At 35.0% G+C, this 24,784-nt stretch overlaps 4 protein-coding genes across 10 annotated transcripts; 3 read left to right on the top strand and 1 right to left on the bottom strand.

The window, feature by feature from the left end:
• The first annotated feature begins 2,113 nt into the window (after window positions 1-2,113).
• LOC114740695 (protein EARLY FLOWERING 4) lies at window positions 2,114-4,465 on the top strand. Of its 7 annotated transcripts, none has more exons than XR_003739707.1 (4): window positions 2,116-2,544; window positions 2,613-2,677; window positions 2,971-3,421; window positions 3,533-4,465. XR_003739707.1 is itself a non-coding variant. In XM_028928902.1 (4 exons), exons 1-4 carry the CDS (start codon window positions 2,271-2,273, stop codon window positions 3,350-3,352), a joined length of 405 nt encoding a protein of 134 aa, XP_028784735.1. In that variant the 5' UTR covers window positions 2,116-2,270; the 3' UTR covers window positions 3,353-4,465. The 7 variants fall into 7 exon arrangements, 6 of the variants coding, with proteins under 6 accessions (XP_028784737.1, XP_028784735.1, XP_028784732.1 ...); XM_028928902.1 differs by having other exon boundaries at window positions 2,971-3,024; window positions 3,341-4,465; XM_028928901.1 differs by having other exon boundaries at window positions 2,117-2,544; window positions 2,613-2,708; window positions 2,971-3,024; window positions 3,341-4,465.
• A 1,921-nt stretch (window positions 4,466-6,386) lies between these two features.
• Window positions 6,387-9,174, bottom strand: LOC114740570 (peptidyl-prolyl cis-trans isomerase CYP20-1). The gene is made up of 7 exons (XM_028928733.1): window positions 9,032-9,174; window positions 8,709-8,787; window positions 7,802-7,849; window positions 7,697-7,719; window positions 7,205-7,382; window positions 7,037-7,112; window positions 6,387-6,721 (listed from the first exon to the last, which is right to left on the bottom strand). Exons 1-7 carry the CDS (start codon window positions 9,095-9,097, stop codon window positions 6,583-6,585), a joined length of 609 nt encoding a protein of 202 aa, XP_028784566.1. The 5' UTR covers window positions 9,098-9,174; the 3' UTR covers window positions 6,387-6,582.
• Window positions 9,175-14,749: 5,575 nt separating this feature from the next.
• Window positions 14,750-18,129, top strand: LOC114740569 (O-glucosyltransferase rumi homolog). The gene is made up of 6 exons (XM_028928732.1): window positions 14,750-14,936; window positions 15,040-15,626; window positions 16,000-16,189; window positions 16,315-16,379; window positions 16,744-16,954; window positions 17,139-18,129. The coding sequence occupies exons 1-6, from the start codon at window positions 14,823-14,825 to the stop codon at window positions 17,382-17,384; spliced, it is 1,413 nt and encodes a 470-aa protein (XP_028784565.1). The 5' UTR covers window positions 14,750-14,822; the 3' UTR covers window positions 17,385-18,129.
• A 1,913-nt stretch (window positions 18,130-20,042) lies between these two features.
• Window positions 20,043-24,455, top strand: LOC114740568 (phosphoinositide phospholipase C 4). The gene is made up of 9 exons (XM_028928731.1): window positions 20,043-20,597; window positions 21,240-21,436; window positions 21,904-22,039; window positions 22,120-22,362; window positions 22,452-22,681; window positions 22,801-22,918; window positions 23,272-23,424; window positions 23,508-23,594; window positions 23,885-24,455. Exons 1-9 carry the CDS (start codon window positions 20,289-20,291, stop codon window positions 24,176-24,178), a joined length of 1,767 nt encoding a protein of 588 aa, XP_028784564.1. The 5' UTR covers window positions 20,043-20,288; the 3' UTR covers window positions 24,179-24,455.
• The last annotated feature ends 329 nt before the right edge of the window (window positions 24,456-24,784 follow it).

The raw sequence follows: 24,784 nt of genomic DNA, 5'->3' as shown, positions 1-24,784 counted from the left end.
GGTCGTGTCTTAAAGCACATAGTTGTTCTAAGGAGGAGCAGCTAGCATGGGATATAGGCTTGCGTAAGAGTATTTTTTTTAAGTAATTATAGGGGTTCTGAACCCCCACTAAAATTGATTGAGTTCTTTTTTTTTTTTTTATCAAACCCATCAATAAATACAGTTAACAAGACCAATAGCGAATATCAAAGCCTCGCATGCTATATATACATATATTCCTATATGCTCTAATTGTCTTCTTGAATTGATTTCGATCTTAAATGTAATATTTATTTTTTATATTTATTAATTTTTTTAAAATTATTCTTATGAATATTTTCTGAACTATAATCAAGTAGGAAGAGGAGGGAGGATATTAAGAAGATGATTATAGTGTCTTAAAAAAAATATATCATATTTCTTACAATTAACTAACTTATCTAATTTTTTTAATCTAATCAAATTAATTAAATAGGTTTTGTATTAAGGATAAAAGGGTGTGTATATAAAATATGTATGCATGCATGCATTGTGTGTGGGTCTGCATGTATACATAGGTTACATTTATGAACTTATAATTTTAACTAATGTAAGTCTGTTAAGTAATTAGGTTATAAACAAATATTAAATTAGATTATATGCTGATTGCCTTTAGTAACTTTAGTTTTGATAGTTTCAAGATTCAACGCGTAAAAAAAAAAAAAATAGTCTGCTATTAGAAAGAAGTATTATGAAATACTCCTCAGTCCTTGATATAATCATTGAGTTGATAGTGATCCTAAATGTAAGACTTATTTTTCATATTTATCAATTTTTTTAAAATTATTTCTATTAATATTTCGTCAATCATAATCAAGTAGGACAGGAAAAGATATTAAAAAAAGATGATTATAGTGTTTTAAAAAAATGTTATATTTTTTATAACTTACTAATTTACTTAATTTTTTTAATTTAATCAAATTAGTTAAATAAATCTTACATTAAGGATAGAACAGTATTAAACAAGTTTTGATCGAATGATGCTATATTTGTCTTTGAAGTCGAAGTCTTCAAGTGTCTTTTTTAATATAAAGAGTTAGATAACCAATTTGTAGATATTAAAAAATTAGTTAAATTAGTTATTTATAATAAATGGATATTGTCTTTTTTAAAATATTTCTATTAATCATATGTATTGAAACTACTTTGACGGACACTCCCTAACATGTGTAATTGCTATGTGAATTGTTTAGAAGTAAAAAGAATAAATATTAAAGACAAAGTGAATTGATACCTTATTTTTAGCATTAAATTGAATATTCAATTAGCTCTTATTCAGCAAAATTTAAGCATATGGTTAAAAATTTTAAAAAAAATTTTGCCAAAAAATCTAATTCTTAGCATTTTTTATATTAAAAAAAATCAAGAGTAGCCTTTTCTTTCAAATGGAGAATACTCCTAGTGTTATTAAAATTTTTAATATAGATTAAATTTTAGATTTTAAATTCGCTCAAGTTTATAATTTTTACGTGAAATTATATTTTATATGATATGAGTTTTCTTTTTAATTTTTTTTATAGGCACGGGTACCTCCTATTAAAAACAATCACATTTGAAGTATTGTTGGGCACTTAATACACCTCTTTCAGATAAGATTCAAATTATAGCTTACCATATTACGGGAGACTAATCGATTTCGCTCTGCCCAGTCCGTGTTTGGTGAATGCCAACAAAGTTTTAGGCTTCAAAACGTTTTAAAAAAAACATACTCAAGCAAAATAAATGTCTTTTTGGGGCCATAATAGTGGACTCAATAAGGCGGAGATGGAAATGGCCCAAAACAAAAGTAAGTTACTCATCTAGTAGAACTGAACCTAATAAATATCTCGGCCTTTCACCAATAAAAGAAAAAAGAAAAGAAAATATCTTTGCCTCAATAATAGCAAAATTGATGCGGAAGGTATTTTATTTATTTGGGATTTGGGACCAGGTAACGGTCCAATTGCTGTCAGCCGAATGATTACTTCCAACAATAACCCGAACTGTTATTGGGCCGTCGCCATTCATGGTCACAGCCAGCAAACATTTAGCATAAAAGCCTTCGTGTTGATCTATTAGTCATTGACTCCAAACGCAAAGACGGCAAAGTCCTCTCTCTTGCCGCAAATTATATATAATTTGCCTCGCGAGCGACCTCTACGAAGTCGCAGGACATTTTGGAGAGAAACAGAGAGCGGTAGAGGGCGAAGCAAGCGCATGTGTAACCGTACTTGATACTTCATCGCTGTTTGGTGGCGGCGGCGGCGACGACCATGGACCAACCCGCGGCAAAAAAGCAGGACAAGCTCATCACCATATTGAAGAGTCTCGGAGCGAAGGACGAAGGCGGAGACGGCGATGACGGCGATTCCGCCGATGGCGAACAATGTGATGCGGAGGTTTGGGACAAGCTCACCCGGAGTTTCCATCAGGCGCAATCGGTGCTCGATCAGAACCGTGCCTTGATCCAACAGGTGAACGAAAACCATCGATCCAAGATCCCGGACAACCTCGTGAAGAACGTTGCTCTAATTGGCCAGCTTAATGGTAACATCTCCAAGGTTCTGTCTATTTACTCTGATTTATCAATCGATTTCTCAAACATTGTTCATCAGCGGCGGCGGCGGCGGGCTACCACGGTCTCTACCGAGGACGGCAAGGATTAAACATTTACAATAAGGTGGTGAAAAGCGCGCCTAGGAGAAATTGCAGTAATTCTTTGTTACTTTTGTCTTTTGAGCTTTGATTTTTCTTACTTTGTCATCCAGGATGTCTTTGTGCGTATACTCATTTGATGTAGGAGTTGTTTGGTAATGTGTCAGTCAGGGTGTCATTATTTGACATTGTTTGAAATAATAGATTGACTGGTCATTATCGAAGTAGAAGTTGTTTCGTGTATTTGATGATGGTATGCCTGGATATGAAGAACCGCGCTTATTCTGTGCTCTGTTATGTTGTTTTCTTTGTTATAAGGATGTTTCAAGGTTGCAGGACTGCATTTCTACATTATCCACCTGCAGATATGAGGTATTTATGTTATGTTTCTCTTTTTCTTTGCTCATTTTGCTTGATATAACTGGCTGGTTGATTTTACGTGAATAAACGGTTCAAGAGGTAGGAGGGGCATTACTGTACGGGAAATTAATACATTCTATTTACAAGGAGGCTTAGCTGAGCTGAATAGTTTTTCTTTAATTTTTACCTGTCCCTGTGAGACCCTTATTGTTTAGTCGGGGATTTGGACACTGAGTAGCGCCATACGATACTGCTAATTTTTTTGTAATTCCTTTCTTATATTCTGATCACCTTTTTATACTCTGCTGTTAATACATGTGTTACTCAGTTTTACCCTTGAAGTTATTGCTATGCTTTTAACTAGAAGTGGACGCTGCAATAATCGTAAAAGAAACTCAAAATTGACATGGTACTAAGTTCTGTTACTGCTCCTGTAGCTTTTATAAATATATTGATTCCATTGACAATTTGTTTGTATTGTTCATACTTCATATCACAATTGATGGAATCGTTGTGACAGCTTGGAGATGTTGAATAAATATTTCGTGTGTGATTTGACTGATGGTTCTTCAAGTTTCTTCTCTATATTCTCCGTGATCTATGAATCTAGTTTAGAACTACGGACAGAAGATCAGAAACTACGAAACAGTAGCCAGGGATATCAGGTATGATTTACGGGGCTGATCTTCGAAGGATACTTTTTGTGTTTGGTTGACTGGAACCCTTCCTTTACCTACAGCCGAACACTTAAACTACTAGGAGGAACTTGTGCATTTTTAAAGCCCTACCTTTTTGGAGGAGCTTTCTTTTGTTGAGGTTGCTTTTGGCAGTCGATGCTTGACAATGAAAAATTGAAAATAGATGAAGTGGTCATCTTCTCTTGGACTTCAGATGAGTCACCATTTAGGAGGAGCCGTGATCTATGCTTTTGCTTCTTTTATCAGAACAATACTTTGAGCGAAGGCGATTGAAAATTGAATAAAACTAATTGAAACGTATCGAAAGCAACCAGATAAATTATATGTTTGGTTTCACATTTGAAATTACCAAAATTATTTGGTGGTTTCTGAGCAGTGTCAGCTAGTGGACTTTGCTGTTAGATGATTCTTTAGCTACTAGTTCTTCATAATAAATCTATGCCCTTCTCTAGATATTGAAGGGTTCTCCTTTGAAGATGGTAAGAAGTCTTGAAGTTAGGCTTCCATGTCTGGGGCTCTAGGGTCAGATCCTTTGTCTCTTCAGAAGGATGATTTCTCTCTTTTCCAGGGCATAACGATTTGATGCTTTTGTTACTTTGTAATGGAATTTCTTTCTTGTTCAACTATTGAGTTTTGGTATATCTGATCCGACTTCAACTGATATACTAAATGTTCCGCTCATACTATATAATTGGTTTTGGTGGGCCCTTTGTTTCGTTTCTTTTTCGGTTATTGAAAACAATGTTCCTTTTGCATTACGACTCTGAAGGCCTTTTTTTCCCCCTCTCATTTTGATTTTGCCCCTGCAGTTCATTAAATTCTGCTTGAGCTTCTATAGTTTTACCTTCATGTTTCCGTCAGCGTAGTCACAATTGAAAATTTGGAGAAATTATAAAAAGACGGAATTGAAGTATGAACAAAATATAACGATGAAACGTAGAAATTTTGGGCCCATGTGATTCCTCATAGGAAAAGGAAATAAGAAAACTTGTCTAATGTCAAAATTTGTTTGGTGTACTTCATGCTTAGCCATCAATAAATAGAAAGGGCATGGCGATAGTTTCCATGTGGCTTGGCACCAATAGTCTGGTGTGAAACGATGAATTGCCAAACATGCCCTTCATTGCACAAATGTAAAAGCTTTTAGCCTTAATTCATAAATACTACATTTATACTACATTTAGTTTTTAATATAAAAATTAGTTTCTTACCTTAATTCATTTTATCTTTCATATTTATTTATTTTATTTTAAGGTTATCCTTGTAACCATTACATATTTAAAAATTTTATCAAATGATAATTATAATTAAAACCATGGTTAGCGAGAGTATTTGGAAAAAAAAACTATCTATTTATTATAAATAATTAATTTAACTAATTTTTTTAACCTACTCAATTAATTAAATAAATTTTATATTAACAACTGAAAATAGTTGAGTGACATTATTATACTTTGATGATTTGCTGGATGTGCAGCATGACTCCAGCTAGGATGCTTCTTGCAATAGCACATAAATACTACATTTAGTTTTTAATATAAAAATTAGTTTTTATCTTAATTCATTTTATCTTTCATATTTATTTATTTATTTTAAGGTTATCCTTGTAACCATTACATATATTAAAAATTTTATCAAATGATAATTATAATTAAAACACATGGTTAGCGAGAGTATTTGGAAAAAAAAAACACTATCTATTTATTATAAATAATTAATTTAACTAATTTTTTAACCTACTCAAATTAATTAAATAATTTTATACAACTGAAAATAGTATTTCTTAACCTTCCTCCAACTTGTGATATCTCCGTATAATTACCGAATTGATGTGAACATCATTTGAAATTAGTTCAAGCACAGAGAAAATGGTAACACTATGAGCCAACAAATTCACTCATCCCTCTCCCTAAACACGCGGCTGATCACAAAAGGAAACAGCTTCACAATAGCACATACCCGATGTTTCAACATCCTTTTATTACGTTATTCGCCATATATGGTATTCATATTAATCGTATACTGATTATTGCGTTATTCGCAATGGATAGATGAACTTCAGATTCTGATGCCAATCGTATACCAGGGATTCTATTCGTTCACACTAACACTAAAAGTTTCATGACTTGGATGCATACTGATATCAAGTGTGTTTAAAATAAAATTTATAAAAGATCGTAATATTCACGTGCCATAAATATGACTCCATTTGATGGAAGAAAAAAAAACTATCTAATTTCCAACAAATAAATTGTACAAATTCAATCGGTATATTCCTTCAACTTCGAAAACAAGTGTTAATAAATCAAATAATGTTTTCGGAGAGAGAGAGAGATCAAATAATGTTACCCGATAGGGAAAACTATTTTTTGGTTCCAAAACCCCAACTAAGAACGAACTTCTCCGTTGAGAATCAAAATAAAATTTAAAATTTAATCAAATAGAAACTGCTCAAGATATACGATGCGACGTCAATCACTAAAATGCAATGCATTTGCCTACTGAAAGAAGGCATGCACTGCTTAACACGGAGGCCTCGTCCCACTTCGAGTTCATAAAAGCCGCTCTTTGTTTGGTCATTTCATAAGTTTAAGACCTTTTTACTGAGACCCCATTTGGTAGAGCAATGAAAATCCACTATAAACACGTTTCACGTAAGTTAAGACAAAACTCCTCTCACATACTTATCTTGTATTCCGTAAATCACTGTTGAAAAACAACTTATAAGTTCCAAACGGGTCCTGAGTCTATTTCACAATCACTGATCTACTAATAGTTTACTACATGTTTATAAATGTCTCGTAGATGCAGTAGTAAAGGAAAAAGGATCATTTTGGAGAGATGCTGATTGAAACATAGAAAGTGCATGCATTTATAATGGGAGTTCACCGCTATCAGCAATTACGACCTTGCTCTTGGGAGTGCCACTTTGCCTTCCTTCAGCCTCGATCTTGTAAACCACATCCATTCCAGAAATCACTTTTCCAAACACGACGTGCCTTCCATCCAACCTTTTTATTTATCAAACAGGAACTTCCATTAGTAAGGAGTTTCTCACCTCATGGCAGTATTGTAGAATGAATCACATGCTTATCCATGAACGCCTAAACATCTACTCCATTTATCTAAAGACCACATTACAAAACCATGCAGAGAAAGACAAGCCATTGCTGATTTCTTGCAACTTCAATTCTGAGTTTTCATGCACCAATGTCGTTGCCGTGATTGTTCTTTTTGGACAACAAAATTGAGACCGTAAACACAAAAAATACTACATTTGTTATTTGTTTCCTTCTGCAACAAGTTCTCAATGGAGAGGAAATTACCAGCTAGTTGTCACCGTTGTGATGAAGAATTGCGAACCATTGGTATCAGGACCAGCGTTTGCCATTGATAGAAGTCCTGTTCCCGCAGAAGATAACATTAACTTTGCCCCGCCAAAAACTGCATGACATCTATGAAAGCATAACCACTAGAACAACAGTAATAGGTACCTGGTCCGGTGTGCAGCTTGAAGTTCTCATCAGCAAACTTCTCTCCATAGATTGACTCACCGCCCATTCCATTGCCGTGGGTAAAATCACCTCCTTGGATCATGAAGCTAGGAATAATCCTGTGGAATGTGCTGCCCTTGTAATGGAGAGGTTTCCAATTTTCCAGTTCCTTTCTCCCCTAATAATTGGAAGTTGGACCAGGCAGCAGAAGCAAACTATGAAAATATCTTGAACACAAACACATAAATTTAAACCATTGATATCATTTTGTAATAGTATTGATATTAATGTTAGGGGGTGGGGATGGCGTTTTGCTAATTAGATTCAAGGGTTATCAGAAAGAAGCATCTCAGCAGCAGTGGGTTCTTAGATTAACGTGTGTATAATGATTTATAAATTCATGTCTGTGACACAGTAAAAGATGAAGCTGTAAAAACAGGCTTAAAATATATTCTGTAAATTCAATGACAAAAGACAGCAGAAACTGGTTACTGTGCAAAGAGCTCGAAAGTTTTCTGCAAAAGGAAGGTCAAAACAAGGTTTCAGTTAATGGAAACAATGATGAGACAAAGATGCAGAGATTTTGGACAAGCATACCTGCAGTTTTTGGAACTGTCTTCCCATAAAGACCGATTACAACACGACCTGAAAGTATCACAGCATAAATCCAAATAGTAACAATCTAATACCAAAAATTTGAGAAGCAAAACAATACACCATCCAGTAACACTAATTTCTATATCTGTAACGATATATTCATTGAAAATTCATATGCTACAGGTAGTGACATTTGGGTTCATACGCTAACAGGGCTGCAGCTGAGTTCTGCCACGAGTCAGCCAAACTATCTTAAAGCAAAGTAGGGAATTTCATCTGCTTTTTAATGGAAGAGGAGGTTCCACTTAAGAGTGGCCGTGCTTGTTTCCCGGTCAGTGCCAATTAATTGTGTATTGATTCACTAGAATTTAAAAGATATTTTCGTCCAGAATTCCCAAATTCCTAAATACATATATTCACATGCTGGCAGGCTAAGCTGAAAATCTCCAAAACAGAAACAAAATAAGATTAACTTCTTTTTTCACCAGGGTTTGAAGCAGCTACAGAATACTAATACCACTGAAACCTCATTTTTGTTCATCATAGCTAGGATTTTTTTTATTTTTTTTTAATTTAGTCCCGTCTAAAATTATTTTCTCAATTCAGTTCTTCATAAATGAACCTGTCACCAGTAATGTCCTACGAAGAACGTGATTGATAACTTTCCCCAAAAAAAGGGCCATATGTTGTGATCTCATCTATGTTGATTTTATTCATTGCTATTACATTCGTGATGGACCAGTTTGAGATATATCCTTTCTAAGACGAAAAATCAATTATATATGGAAAAAAATCAATTAATCAGAGACTAAATTGACAAACACTCAACGTGACCGATAGACGAAACTGAGGTTCTACTCATAGATGCAACAAAGCATGAAATGTGACTTCGATCAGAAGTAAATACCGGCAGGCTTTCCATCAATTTCGACGTCGAAATAAACCTTGTGTGTCACTTCTTTCAAATCCTCCTTCGACTTCTTGGCCTGCAACTCAAATATCCTTTAAAAATTATGCACAACCAAGATCAAAAGAACAGAATTAAGCCAACTAGGAAACTAGTTCCAGTCCTCGAAATCACTTAATCAGTTAATATGCCAACACTTGTCTAGTCAAACATAGAAAATAAAGAAGTTCAATGACTGATCAATTCCGTGGTTTTCATAAAGATCCAGAGACGAAGATCGGATCAAAAATAATACTGAGAAATTAAAATAGAAAAGACTAAACCTGGATGAGAGCGAGAGTGCTGAAGAGGACCAGCGTCCAGAGCAACAACGACGTCATTTTCGCCATCCCTATCCTTCTTCCCACACTCTGGTTTGCCGACTAGCTCCGCACGAGAGTCTGCCTGTGGTCTGCTGTGGAAGAGGAGAGAAATGGTGATTTATACAGGAATGCTCGACTTTGTCATTCAGACCAATGACTGTGTGACACGTAGCCATTAAGCCGAAATAGTTGGGTTCGGTTCTTTTGGTATGGGAAAGGGCCCTACTATATTTTGGACCTCAGAAATGAGTACCAATAAGGCTTGGGCTTAGAGCCCATAAACTCGGATCAGAGCAATCGATCCATGTTTTTCATGCCCATGTACTTGAACTGCACCTTTTCTGTCAAAAGAAAGATTTCGCTGGCTCTTTAGTCTTTCTTCCTATGCATTTTAAAAACTAAATATTACAATTTTAATTAAATAAAACTATGCCTCTTGATCTATTCAGACCATTTCAACTTAGTGTTTGTTTTGAGTTGCTTAATACATGCCTTCATGTAACTCAATACAAAACTTCTCTTACTATTTATTTCACACTCTTCCTATTCAAAATATAAGATAAACTATATCTATTTGCATTTATGAAGAAATTAGTTAAAATCAATTTAAACATAAATATTTAAAGCATATATTTTTTTTAAATATGACTTTATTAATAAAAGAATAAGTAAAGATGTAATAAATAAACAAAAAGGAAAGAGAATATATATGGGTAAAATTGGAAAAAAAAACTCATTGAATGTTTAGACAAAAGTGAATAGTATCCCTAAAAAAAAAACTCTTTTAACAAAGTTATCTTATATTCTAAACCAAAGGGAGTATTTTGTAAATCAAGGAAAATAAAACAAGACTCCGATTTTTCAAAGATTGATTAGATCATCATCATTTGTATCGAAATAAAAGAAGACTAGTTTCTTATGCCATCAAAGAAAGGAATTTTATTGATAAAGCAAACATTAGCAATCAAAAGTTCCAACGCAAAATGCCCCCGCAAATAAGTTAAGTTAAAAATAAAACCTACATCTAAAACACAGTGTTGAAATAAAAATACTACCATAAGATTTACAAATATAAGAAATTAGTTAAATTAATATGTAGTTGAATATATATTATCTTTCTTAAAACATTTTATAATCATGTATATAAAAAAAAATATTCTAATATATGTCATGTGCCCTTTGAAAAAGACTAGTTATTCTTATATTTATTGCCCATTTAATGGAGTAGAATTTTATGAAAAATACCGTAGTCTTGTGTTTTGTGAGAACTTTCTAACAATTGTGTCGGCAAGATTTTTTTTTTTTTTGGACAAAAAGGATTGTTCCTCGTTCCACCCAGTCCCGCCGTTTATGGACAGAAAATCTGAACACGTGTCATTATCTAGGACCTTTCAAATATTCCGAAAACCGTTGAGAGAGGTTTTGAAAAATGTTTGTTTTTATTAAAAAATACGATAAATCTTTTGAAGTACTCCTCCGGTCCTAATTATAAGACCCAATTGACTTATTTGAGGAGATTAAGGAAGTAAGTTAAGTTGGTTATTTATAATAAATAAGTGTTATTATTCCTAAAATATCCTTTCTAATTCGTATATTGGCTAAAAACTATCATTATTAAGAGGATTATCTTGGAAAAAAATGTATAAAATATAAGAGAGAAAATGGTTGGGTCTTATAATTAGGACCAAATAAAAATTCAAATTGGTTCTTATACCTAAGGACCGGAGGAGTATTATTTTTAATACTCTAATTAAAATGAAAATAAAGAAATAGGAAGATATGCGAGCCCTATTTCTGCCTCCACAAAGATGCTCACACAGTCACACGTCTACTTCTAGACGAAGGAAAGTGAAGAGCAGAAAAGACAACCCAATCAAGGTAATGATACCCTGTACCAAGAAAGGGCAGTTTGAAAGTGACGTCAGCTAATATGAGAACAACTGAAGGGATTCGTTTTTTTGGCCTGAAATGGAATCATCTTTTGAATTGAGCTGTGCCTGAAAATTTTTCGACACAGTAAATACCAGACTCGTTTATAGAGTTGACTTTGGACCGGCCTATAAGAAAAAAGAGAATATCTCCTATTCTTAATATAAAATCTTATTTGACTTTATTTCGATTATAAATATAAGATCCTAATACATTTTATCTCTCATATTTATATTTTTTTTTCTAAAGTAACCTTTCTAACAATAATAATCTAATCAATACACTTGATTAGTAAGGATTTTTTGGAAAGACAATACCTATTTAGGACAAATAACTAATTCAATTTACTTCTTTAATCTTTTCAAATTAGTCAACTGACTCTTATAATTAAGATCAGAGGTAATAATAACATATATTTTCATGGTGCTTGTTTTTCCAATTATGCGACATGGCTAAGGGATCCACAAAAGTAAAATTTTTTTAATTAAAAAGTCTCAAATACCCTTAATATAAATGCACGATGGAGGTTATTATAATGACAAGTTTTTATGAGGCTCAAAATTTCATGTTGACCAAAAAGATTAAAAAGAACAAGGCATGCAATTGATACAAAGTCAATCTCTGATTGAATCAAATTGGATTTTTTTCCCAATAGAAATCCAATTCGTCCTATAATAATTAACAAGCACTACATCTATTCTTTTTTATAAGAGTTTATTTAATTTTTAATTTGATCCTAAATATAAAACCCTGATCCTTTTGTCTTTCATATTTATTTATTTTTTAAAATAGTTCTTGTAGTGATTACATATGTTAAAATTTTATCAAATGGTAATTCTAACTAATATATATTATTAGCAAGGGTATTTTATAAAAAAAACACCTATTTATAACAAATACTCCTCATGTCCTTAATATAATACTCATTTAACTAATTTGATTAGATTAAGGAAGTTAGGTAAGTTAGTTAATTATAAGAAATGTAACATGTTTTTCCTGAAATATCATAATTATCTTTTATAATACCCCCCTCCCCCCTTCTATTTAATTATGGTTGAGAAAATATCCATAAAGTAATTTAGAGAAAATTGATAAATATAATAATGGGTCTTGTATTTAGGATCAAAACCAACTCAATAATTAGGTTTTATATTAAGGACCAGAGGAGTACCTAACTTAACTAATTTTCTTAATCTCTCTAAATTAATCAATTAGCTATTATATTAAGGATCAGGTGGTAACAATTTTGCAATCAACAACGACGTACATAGATTTTGAGCAGTCAATCTCTAATTGCTATTGGTTGCATTTTTAAAATAAATTTCAAGTTACCTTAGATATTGGTTGTTAATAATAAATGTGATTTTAAGTGAATGACAGCCTACAAAAAGTTACTCTTTTTCAATCCTTAATATAGAATCTAGTTAACTAATTTGAATAAATTAAAAGTATTAGTTAAATTAATTAATATGATATGTTATTTCTAAAATATCCTAAGTATCTTTCTTAATTCCCTTACTCCCTTTCCTACTTCATTATTATTAGGAGAATATCAATTAAATTAATTTTAAAAAAAAATGTGAAATAAGTCTTACATATAGGACCATCAACTTTTTAACAATTTTTTTTTTTTTGCCTAACCTAAAGGATTTTATATTAAGAAGCAAGAGAGTACTTGTCAAAATTCAAACACCTGTTGTTATATGTGACACCCAGTTGCCGGTCACAAGCATGTGTTTTCAATGGACTTGTCAAAAAAAAATTAACCAAATTATACGAGCGCAAAAGTCATCATCTTTCTATGGGGCCCTTAATGCCGCCCCGCGAAGGATAATTGGCGCCGCGTCATCTGCCAGTTAGAAATCAATATCAATGTATCGGCATTATGCCATTCATTAGTTAGACATCAATATCAATGTACTGGACCAATTGCCATTCATTAATTAGACATCATATCAAATTTATATTAGAAAAAAACACTAAAATACTCTCAAAAACACCAAAAAACAATTAAGATAGATGAATTTTAAAATTTCAAATCAGATTCCTTATACTATTTTGAAATTTAAAATATTTGAATGAGAATACTGTCTTATTCTCGATGACTACTTTCACATAATTATTGACTACTATTATTTTAAAGTTCTGATGACTACTTTTATATAGTTATTAACTACACAAAAGAATAGTAAATAACTAAATAAAAGTAGTTATTAGATCTCCAACAACACTACATGTATTTTTTAAATTTTTGAAACAAAAATAATCAATAATAAAACTAGAAGTAGTCATCAAAATTTTAAAAATAAAAGTAATCAATTGTAATATTACGAAATCTAGTAGTTAATAAGAGCAATTATTGAAGTTTTAAAAACAAATATAGTCAACATATAAAAAAAGTAGTTACTCTACCTCCGACGACAGTTACTGGAGTTTCGTGGGGCGACAGGAAGTGCTGAGGTGACATATTTTTAAAAAGAAAAAGAAAAAAAAGGTATTTGTGTAATTTTACAAAATTTGAAATTTTCAAAATGGTATAGAGGATCTAAATTGAAATTTTAAAATTCATCCATACTAATTTGTCCTTTCACAATTTCTAAGATATTTTATTGTCCTTTTCCTTTTATATTATTCATTTGTTATTATTAGTAATATCATGACTCTTCATCGGCAAGAAGATATTACGACGCCTGATGAACAAGATAATACCCTGACTGATCTCAAATCCAACATAACAGGATAGAAAAGCTGAAGATCTCACAAGGGACATAACGAGAGCTTTGAGTAAGATAATACATAATTTTTTATATGTGTCTTATACTTATAATAACAATAAATCTCTCAAAATAACTCTTACATTTTGAATGGCTAATAAATTCTGAAATTTTGGAGTAACAAGATTAAAACTGTTTGACAATCAGCTTTATCAATAGAAGACTCATCAAACCACTGCCTTCAGACAATCAGATTTGGAAGGATATCTTTTTTATCTTGTTTTAAGGAATATAATTCTAGGTAGTGTTTATTTTTTCTTTCTTAAATTTCACTTAAAAATACCCGTTACTATTTTAATGATATTTTGACTTTTTAACCCAAAAAAAAAAAAGTTGGAAAGGATCAACTGCATAATTTTTTTTTCTGTCTGGGAAAAAAGGAGTATAATGGAACCAAGTATCACTTGTGCCAACACTGGCGTGTCCCAAATGTCATTAAGGTTTGCTTGGCCGATACAAAAGATGCATGAGACACGATGTAAATAGAAATTGAGGTTTCAACCTCTTCTAGTATTAAAATAAAATATGTACCAGATTATTATTACATCTATAATTTCTTTAAGAAGCTAATTACAATGAATTTTTAATGAACAAAGTTGATTGAAAAGTTTTTAAGCCCATGATTGATAATTGAAGCCGGAAAAGGCGGGAAAGAAAAGAGGAACGTAAAAGAGTGATGGCTTCACGATTTTTAAAAACTCCAGAAAGAAAGGGACCATGCTTCTGCCGCGACAAAAGCACGCATGCGCGTTGCGCACCAGAGCCAAGCCCGCCAATTCACCAAACGTCCAAATTCAGAGGACATGGCGGTCGCTGCTCTCTAGAGACGACATGATTTCACCACAAGCGGTTCCTTTACGTTTAGCCATGACCATCATCATGGTAGGACCCATCAATCACCACAAATGGATTCCAGACGGTAAGAAAATAGGAATTGATCTGTAACAGACACACTCGCTCGTTTTTAAGCTAAACTGGATTGGAAGCTTTTAGAATGACATCACCTCCATTTTCCTTTCCAGACCAGACCATGTGGCTAAACCCCTTCCATGGGACTCCCTTCTAAGTCCTTTCGTCTTCCTCCTCTTCCACGCCTCCCTTGTCTCTTCTCTTTCCTTCTGGCCATCTCTCTCTTCTCCCTCACTGCATTCGTCTTTTATAAGGTTTTGATTTTCCTTCATCTGGAGATCTCTGTGTGTTTTGTTTGTTTTCTTTGCTGTTATAATCACTTGTTGAACTGGCTTTTCTATTGGAAATTTGGCCCAGTGGGTGGATGATGTCGTCTCGCAGACTAAAACAGTAGTGGGGCACAATTTGAAACCAACGCCATGGCACATATTTCCGCTCAAGACGTTCGACGAAGAAACTCGGCAAGCTCGAGCGTACAAAATCTTGCAATGCTCTTTCCTTACTTGCGGTTACAGGTCCGATACCAGTTACCGACGACATCGTCTGGCAAAGGCGGCCCCTGAAACCACCGAGAAGTGCCCGGAATTCTTCGGGGCGATCCACCGAGATCTTCAACCTTGGGCTGAAACGAGGATTTCGAAGGCTCATTTGGAGGCAGCTCAGAAGTACGCGGCTTTCAGGGTCGTTATTGTTGGGGGAAAGCTTTATGTTGATTTGTACTATGCTTGCGTGCAGAGCAGAGCCATGTTCACTATCTGGGGTTTCTTTCAGCTTCTTAGGAGGTACCCTGGGATTGTGCCTGATGTTGATATGATGTTTGATTGTATGGACAAACCAACAATTAGTCGGACACAACACCAATCGATGCCTTTGCCTCTGTTTCGGTACTGTACCAGCAAGAACCACTTTGACATCCCATTTCCTGACTGGTCTTTCTGGGGCTGGTAAGACTTTCTCTGCTATTTTGTCCTTCTTGCTTTGTTAGTTGCTATTTCATTACTTGGCCTCTTAAATGCGATGCTTCTTGTATTTCCCCGATTCATCAACTGTACTATGACGCCATGCTACTGTTTTGGTTTAATCCAAAAGCATCAGCATAGATTCTTCCGTATCCTAGTGATAAAGAAATGACTAGAAATGGAAAGGTAACTTGTGGTGAGAGAACTTATATGAGTTAGCTATATTATATATATAAATATATATATAGGTTCTTCAAGGTATAATTAAAAGGGTATCTTAGTTGCTGAATTTTTACGACTCTTTGCTTCAAATAATTATTGGTATGACTTGTCGTTCTGTCAAATGTTCATTGCACAGGCCAGAGATAAATATTAGGCCATGGCAGGAGGAATTCCCGGACATCAAAGAAGGTTCACAATCTTTAAGTTGGAGAAAGAAAGTGCCACGGGCTTACTGGAAAGGAAACCCAGATGTTTCATCACCTATTCGAACTAAATTGCTCAAATGTAATCATTCTAGGATGTGGAGAGCACAAGTTTTCCGTCAGGTTGGGATAAACTTGCTTTACATTATACTGATAATTCAAATATGCGCCCATATTTCTTTACCAAAATAAGAAAGTACTGTCAGTGTTTCTGTGGTCTGATGTTGGCAATTAAATACTCGTTACAGGATTGGGGTGAAGCTGCTAGAAGTGGTTTTCAGCAGTCAAAACTTTCAAAGCAGTGTAATCACCGGTGAGTTCATTCTCCTTGCCGTATACTAGAGCAAAAGTGAGAAGTCAGGGTAAACTAGTTTCTCTTAAGCGACTGCAAAACTGGATTAGACAGCCGAAACCACGCAGAAAATTCAGCAGATCCTTCTGAGCAGCGAACGGTCAACAGTGCATATTACTGTAGATTTGCTTATGTTTCTTATTACAGGACGCAAATACAGGCACAGTCAACAGGGGAATTAAACTAGTATATAAAGAAAGAAGAATAAATCTCCTTATAATTTTGATCCCCTCTCCAAAACTCACATTGCTGTTCATTTCCCATTCTCCCATCCTTTTCTTCATTTTGTCGCCTCCTCTTTAAATTAATTGTCTTGTTTTTGAAGGTACAAGATCTATGCTGAAGGTTACGCATGGTCTGTGAGTCTGAAATATATTCTCTCGTGTGATTCGGTTGCACTAATAATATCACCTCGATATGAAGACTTCTTCAGTCGAGGGCTTATTCCACGGGAGAACTTCTTGCTTATTGATCCTCTACATCTATGTCCAGCTATAAAGGATGCAGTTGACTGGGGCAATGAACATGAGAATGAGGTACGGCTTTACTTGTTCCTCTCTCAGTTCTCATGAGTCTCGCACAAAATTTGTAAACTCCATCGTTACATTCACAACTCATAATTAGTTGCTAGTATAATCTCAAATCGTAATTGACTGATACAAATTTTACATTTTATGTTGATATCGATGATATTCATTGGATCTATCTGTATTGGTATAGGCAGAGGCTATAGGAAGAAGAGGGCAGGAGTTAATGGAAAGCTTAAGCATGGATCGGGTTTATGATTACATGTTTCACCTTATTTCTGAGTACTCAAAGCTCCAAGACTTCAGGCCAACCCTACCATCGACCGCCATGGAAGCTTGTGCAGAATCGCTGCTATGCTTCGCTGATGAAAAGCAGAGGAACTATCTCAACAGATCAATGGCCTTCCCTTCACAGACTCATCCCTGCACCCTGCCCTAGTGTACAGAATGATTAAAGACGACTAAGTCAGAAGGGGACCCGAAGTTGTGGACCACTCAAGAATGGACAAATAAACAGAGGGCAGACACATTTAATGGCGCTGCATTTATTGGTGGTATACGAGGTACAGTGAAAATAAGTCATCTACCGCTTCCTACTGTAAATTTTAATTCTCCTGTCTGGTCATTTGGACGATTTGGTTTGTTCGTTTGGCATCAAAATTTCTTTTTCCTTCCCCGCCATGGAAGCTTGTGCAGAATCGCTGCTATGCTTCGCTGATGAAAAGCAGAGGAACTATCTCAACAGATCAATGGCCTTCCCTTCACAGACTCATCCCTGCACCCTGCCCTAGTGTACAGAATGATTAAAGACGACTAAGTCAGAAGGGGACCCGAAGTTGTGGACCACTCAAGAATGGACAAAAAACAGAGGGCAGACACATTTAATGGCGCTGCATTTATTGGTGGTATACGAGGTACAGTGAAAATAAGTCATCTACCGCTTCCTACTGTAAATTTTAATTCTCCTGTCTGGTCATTTGGACGATTTGGTTTGTTCGTTTGGCATCAAAATTTCTTTTTCCTTCCCCGCATAACAACAATAAAAGTTCAGCCTTTAGAGCATCTGAGTGATATTGTCATTTCTCATGGACACACTGAGGCACGTAATCGCAGTAGAATAGATTCTTACCGTTGTTCTTTTCTCTTTGCGCACGTTGTTTGTCTCACTTGTTGTTGTCTGCTTATATTCTCTTGCATATTTATTGAAAAATAATGGGAAATCGCTTCAGAATATGAAGAATTGATTCGTTTGTTATATGGGAGACTGAAGATTATGATTTATGAGCAGCACTTTGAAGTATATGATTTCTTTTGAGGTATCAAAATTCAAAAGCATATGATTTCATTATTATATGCTTATTGTCATGTTGATGGTAATTGTTATATTTTTGTTAATTAGTTACAACAACATAAGCAACAATTACAATTGGGTCTATTAGGTCCATTATAGATCGGAGGGAACAAGATTTTTTTCGTCAAATGCGCCCTTGGCCAGCCAGGTGCCCAGACCTAGAATTCAATAATTCATAGCCAGATGAATACTGTTATGAACGGGATCGGACATAAAAACGGGTAATTGGGTTAGCGTGCGCGCGTGTGTTTTCAACAAATTTAATTACTGTATATTCATTGATAAAAGCTGATTTTTTCCGGCAAAAATAAAAACAATAAATTTGGCTTTTTATGAAATATCGAATGTGTGTGATGTATTGAAGAATCTAAAACGCGCAAACTATTCAGCGGGACAAGTTTTAATACTCATCATATTGATAAATACTCTAAATTCATCAAGTCAAGCTATTAAGATCTTGTTTGAATGGTTTAGATTTTAAATTTTTAATAAATTATTTTTTGAAAATGATAGTTGAGATATTATTTTTATTTTATATTTTGTACCTATTAAAATAATTATTTTAAATAAATAAAAGAAAAAAAATAAATTTGGATCATTTAAATAAAACCTAGATGGCTTAGATCTGATAACTTTGAGGTAGGGATGTTCACGGGACGAATCGGGACCGGGACAGGCCCGTCCCGGTTCCGTCCCGATAAATAGTAACAAGACAGAAAATCTGTCCCGTGTCTCGACTCGTCCAGGGGTTATCTCGGTCCCAGTCGGGACGGGACGCGTCTGGGGCGTCTCGAAATTTTTTTTTAATTTTTTAAACTTTTTTAATAAAATCTGATTTTTTTAATTATATTTTTAGGGCTTAAATCTTATAAAAAATATTTTTTTTATTTTCTTTTTTATTTGTTTGGGCACTCTTCCTGTCTCATGTCCTGTCCCGTCCCGGTCTCTTTTTTGTCTCATCTCGTTTTGTCTCGTCCTGAAAAATTTCAAGAAGAGTCTGTCCCGTCCTAATAAAACCGGGACCGGAAAGTGTCGGCCTTGAGCACTCCTGCTTTGAGGTGCTGAGCTGAGCTATTTAACTGGTTCCCTAATAGCGCGGGAATCTTGATGTTCACACCTTCAGGCGAACACGTGAACATGAACAGTTGTTCTGCGTTCAGATACACGATAAACGAGTTGACCATTGACTTGGAGTGGGTCTTCCAAGATGCTACTAATACACATATACTAGTATTATTCTCACCATTCTTTTACGTTTTTTTAAACAGTATTTCTCACGTATTTTTTAAGTTAAATAAAAAATACATATTGCTAAAAAATATATATATAGATTAGTTAATTAGCTCTTATAATTAAGATTGAAAGTAATATTTTATTATGACCAGCTCCATATATATATATACACGCGATAAACGAGTCGGCTAGCTCTATTAATTTATGCGTGTTACAATAAAATCCATCCATTTTTTTATTTATCATTATTCCAACAACTTTAATAGCGACAGAAACGAACCTAGGCGTATTTTTTCCACAAAAAAAACCTTAACAAATATTTTATAATGACTTTGTACGAGTATAAATTATGTTTATACTCTTATAATCCTATTAGTAGTGTACGGGATAGATATATAATATATTCGTTAAATATCCCGAAAATAAAATATCAGGAACAGTGATGAAATTATTATAGTATCGAATAAAAAAAAGGCGCGCCAACCAAGCTTTTCGTTAATGCAGAGAGAGAGAGAGGAGAGAAGAGGAGGACACTAAGACAAAGCATTAAAGCCATGGCCAATATCTCTCATGATAATGGAGAATTTTATGTAGTGGAGAAGCAAGCGAAGAGGCCTTTCAACTTGATCTCTCTTTCGAAAGACTTTCCACTTGAATACACCTTTCTGTCTCCTCGTATCATCATTGCCTCTTCTTCTCTTTGATCTCAGTTCATAGACAGGCGTTCTTGTGTTTGTTGTCTGTTTGACTATTGATCTAATGGGGAGCTACAGAGTCTGCATGTGCTTCCAACGGCGGTTCAGGGTGGAAGAGGCGGTGCCGCCGGAGGAAGTGAGGGAGCTCTTTAACAAGTACGCCGAAGGTGGGGCCCACATAACTCCGGAGCAACTCCTCCGCTTCCTCGTGGAGGTTCAGGGCGAGGGTGGTGATATCGACGCGCGGCAGATTGTGGAGCAGGTGATGCAGAAGCGGCACCACATTACCAAATTCGTGAGGCACACTCTCACTCTCGACGACTTCCATCACTATCTCTTCTCTCCCGAGCTCAATCCCCCCATTGGATCTCAGGTCTCTTCTCCATCTCTCTCTCTACGATTCTCTATTCTTTTATGTGCCTGTGGATGAATTGCACGGGCTTTTGAACTGTTTGTCCCCAAAATTATGGAAAACGATGGCCTAATTTTCTTGTCGTTTTTCTGAGTTAAGGTACTGGCCGATTTGCTGTCATCGAGCTGCCCCCTAAATTTCCTTCTTTAGCGTCTGTTCCTGTGAGATAGATAGATCCCTTTCGGGGCATAACATTAGCACGGAAGCAAAACTGTCCTCTTTTGTTCCCTTTCCATGTGTTATTCCAATTTTATAGCCTTTTCACTTTCTATGAGTACCGGCAAGCTGAAGTTGTTTATTTGTGATCCCTCTTTCCTTCCTTGCATTCCGTTACATTTTTGGTAACTTGGAACTAGATTTCACTCTTAGAATACGTGCCTTAGAATTTAATTAATTGTTAAATAACTAAATACTCGATGAACAAGATATGCTTCCCACAGTGAGCAAAAATTAATCTGATGGACACGGTACGTGAATGGACCAAAAAAACATGGTATTTGAAGACCTCAAATTTCTATTTCAGGAGCGTGAGATGTTTATTGCCTTATGCAGAGAGATTTATTTGTATCATTCTTGTTAATCCCTTTGATTGGCATCATCCAGGTTCATCAGGACATGACAGCACCCTTATCCCAGTACTTTATATTTACAGGCCATAACTCCTATCTCACTGGCAATCAACTCAGTAGCGATTGCAGTGATGTGCCAATTATAAAGGCATTAAATAGAGGTGTAAGAGTGGTGGAGCTTGATATATGGCCCAATTCCACGAAAGATGATATTCATGTTTTACATGGAAGGTATTCAGATTTATTAACAATCAAGGTCCCACTAAATGTTCACTTTCAGTTGGTCAGTATCATGGAGAAGTCACTAACCAGTAATCACCGATGATTTTAGCCTGATATATCTCTTAGTCAATGAGATGGACTGAATTTTGTTTCTTCTTGAGAAATGTTCTCACTGTAACGAGCGCAACTGCAAAAATTTAGAAATCTATGGTAATACTCTCCTTTAAGGAGAATTCATGGCTACACACACACACACTCATCGTCTATACTTATTTAAACTTCATGTGTACATAGGTTCTATATGTCAGCTGTTACTTTTAGGCGCTCATGTTCATAACAATATCAATGTTTCAGTTGTCTTTGTCGAGTCAATAGCTATCTCCATGCTTCATTTCATTTTCAATCTGTAGTTTTGGGAAGCTTAAAGTATACCCTGTTGCTGCACCCATAATTTGTGTTTTTATCTGTTCTCATAGGACATTGACAACTCCTGTTGAGCTCATTAAATGTTTAAAATCTATTAAAGAGCATGCTTTTGCTGCATCTCCTTACCCTGTCATCATAACTTTGGAAGACCATCTTACACCAGACCTTCAAGCGAAAGTAGCTCAGGTAATCTGTTGCATCCAAGAGGAATCCATCACTACAGCTGGCCAAAATTATAATTAATTTATGATGGTGCTACCTTTTAGATGATTACTGAAACATTTGGGGATATGCTGTTTCGCCCGGAGAGTGAAAATTTTAAAGCATTTCCTTCACCTGAAGAATTGAAGCATCGGATTATAATTTCAACTAAGCCCCCAAAAGAGTACCTCCAAGCTGGAAGTGCTGATGTGAGTATAAAGAGGCCACAGGATTCAAAGGATTTTGATGGAGATGAAAGTAGAAGGGAACCCTCTAATGTTACAAAGGATCAGAATGAAGATGACATTGTAAGCCAAAAAGTGCATGTCAAAGGCCACTGTTTTCCCTAGCATACTATCTGTTCAGTCTTTTAGGAATTATTTTTATAATGTTACAGGATGATCCTGAAATGACTGAAAGTGAAGATGATGAGTCAAACGATGATTGTGCCCCTGAGTTATGCTCATTAGTTTCAAGTTATAAGCGTCTAATTGCTCTTCGTGCTGGAAAACCTAAAGGCGGCCTAAAGGAAGCATTAAAAATTGAAATCGACACTGTTAGACGCCTCAGTTTAAGTGAACAAGCCCTCGAAAAGGCTACTGAGTCTCATGGAACTGATGTTGTAAGGTACTGTCCAGTTTCTACACAAAACTTTGATTTGCTATTTTATCTGAAATGCACAAATGATCTGCTTTTCTGAAATTCTTCTATGGTCTAATGACAATGCTTTCAATTTCCTTTAATAGATTCACCCAGAAGAACTTCTTGAGGGTTTACCCAAAGGGTACACGGTTTAACTCCTCCAACTACAAGCCGCTAATTGGTTGGATGCATGGTGCTCAAATGGTTGCCTTTAATATGCAGGTTTTTAATTAATGCTTTATGCTTTGCCTATCTTCCAAACCGCTGCAACTATGGTGCCCTTTGGAGTTACTTGTAGCCTCTGTATGTGCTGAAATTTAAATTTTCTGTGGGTTTATTTATTTTGTTATGCAACTAGCAGCTTAAAGAAGACACTGATTCTCATAATTTCAGTGTCAGTGTTATAAAATTTCTTCATGCTTTAAACATTACTACGTCTGAAATCTGGTTACACTATGATATTGTTGCAACATTCTTATGGCGCATATGATGGGATTGCACTTGCATTATCGGTCGAACAATGAATACTTTTTTCTCGGGATTGTAACATGAGAATTTATTTGCTTTGATGATAGGGATATGGCAAATATCTTTGGTTGATGCAAGGAATGTTTAGATCCAATGGAGGGTGTGGTTATGTCAAAAAGCCAGATCTTCTTATGAGGGAAGGCCCAGAGCAGGAGATATTTAATCCTAAAGCTGATATGCCAGTGAAGAAGACTCTGAAGGTTAGGAACTTGGGATATACAAAATATAAACAATCAACAATACCTCCCTTACATTGTATTCAATTTAGTCTCTTACTTGACAGGTTAAAGTATACATGGGAGACGGATGGCGTATGGACTTTAAACAAACTCACTTCGACTTGTATTCCCCACCTGATTTCTATGTCAGGGTGAGTTTCTTTTCTTTTGCTTTTTTCCCATTACCATCTCTGATTTTTCTAAATCTCCAACTATTGACTGCTTAACTTTCTAACAACTGGTTGCTGCCTTTCATTTATATTCTGGCAAATATGGCTGTGTTAAATAAATGTAATCTTGTTCCTCTTGAAGCATGACAATTTCAGTATGGCAGTTCTAGCAAAACTTATTCTATGTAAAGCCAGTGCCACAGATCAAAATCTTTAATATTATAATTCTCTGGTGTTTTGGCATAAACAAGTCACAATCTGTGAGTCTGTAGGTTGGTATAGCTGGAGTGCCAGCTGATGATATAATGAAGAAAACAAAGATAAAAGAGGATATCTGGGTCCCTACTTGGGACGAAGAATTTAGCTTCCCATTAAGGGTTCCTGAACTTGCTTTGCTCAGAGTGGAAGTTAATGAATATGACATGTCAGAGAAGGACGATTTTGCAGGCCAAACATGTTTTCCAGTATCCGAACTGAAGCAAGGAATCCGCGCAGTTCCCCTCTGTAACCGCAAAGGCGACAAGTATAACTCAGTTAGGCTTCTTATGCGATTTGAGTTCACATAAGTACCCTTTTATTGCCTATGTTCTCCGTGTCCTTGCCCTCATTTTTCACTCTTATAGGAGAAAGATGGATAGTCGCAAAATGCAAGTCCTGGTACATATGAAGTTGCTATTCTTTGTTTTTGGGTTAAGTCCACTGAAGTTTAGTCAACGCGTTTTATTAGTAGATATAACAAGTTGTTCTGTAACCATGTCCGTCGATAAATTTGCTTCAGAGTTCACACAGCGTAGTGGGTGAGCATGAGTTATATCTATCAAGCAACATTTCTTTTGTATTTAATGATTATCTTACCCCTAATTTTAGTTAAGAATTTAAAAAAAATTAAAAAACTAATTGGCATATTTTGCCCTTGGAGCCGGTTTGGGAATGAGTTTAAAACCTTCATAATAAATATTTTATTGAACGTAATATTGTAAGGGGGGAAATTAGAGGGAAAAAAAATAGATGAATGTGAATATATGAATGAGTTTACGCACTTCACTCTATAATTAATTCAGTTTGTTATGAAACTAAGCTATGAAGCATAAGATCCAACGTAGCGTTTCAGCACAATTATAAATAATGGGTTTCATTTCATACATTGTACAGAGTTTAAAAAATAAATTAGA

Source organism: Neltuma alba, unplaced genomic scaffold, assembly GCF_004799145.2.
Source record: "Neltuma alba isolate B1F8T4 unplaced genomic scaffold, ASM479914v2 tig00003186_pilon, whole genome shotgun sequence".
In the NCBI taxonomy this organism is placed as follows: domain Eukaryota; kingdom Viridiplantae; phylum Streptophyta; class Magnoliopsida; order Fabales; family Fabaceae; genus Neltuma; species Neltuma alba.
The sequence above is the reverse complement of the archived record's forward strand: the minus strand, read 5'-3'. Positions and strand labels throughout refer to the sequence as shown.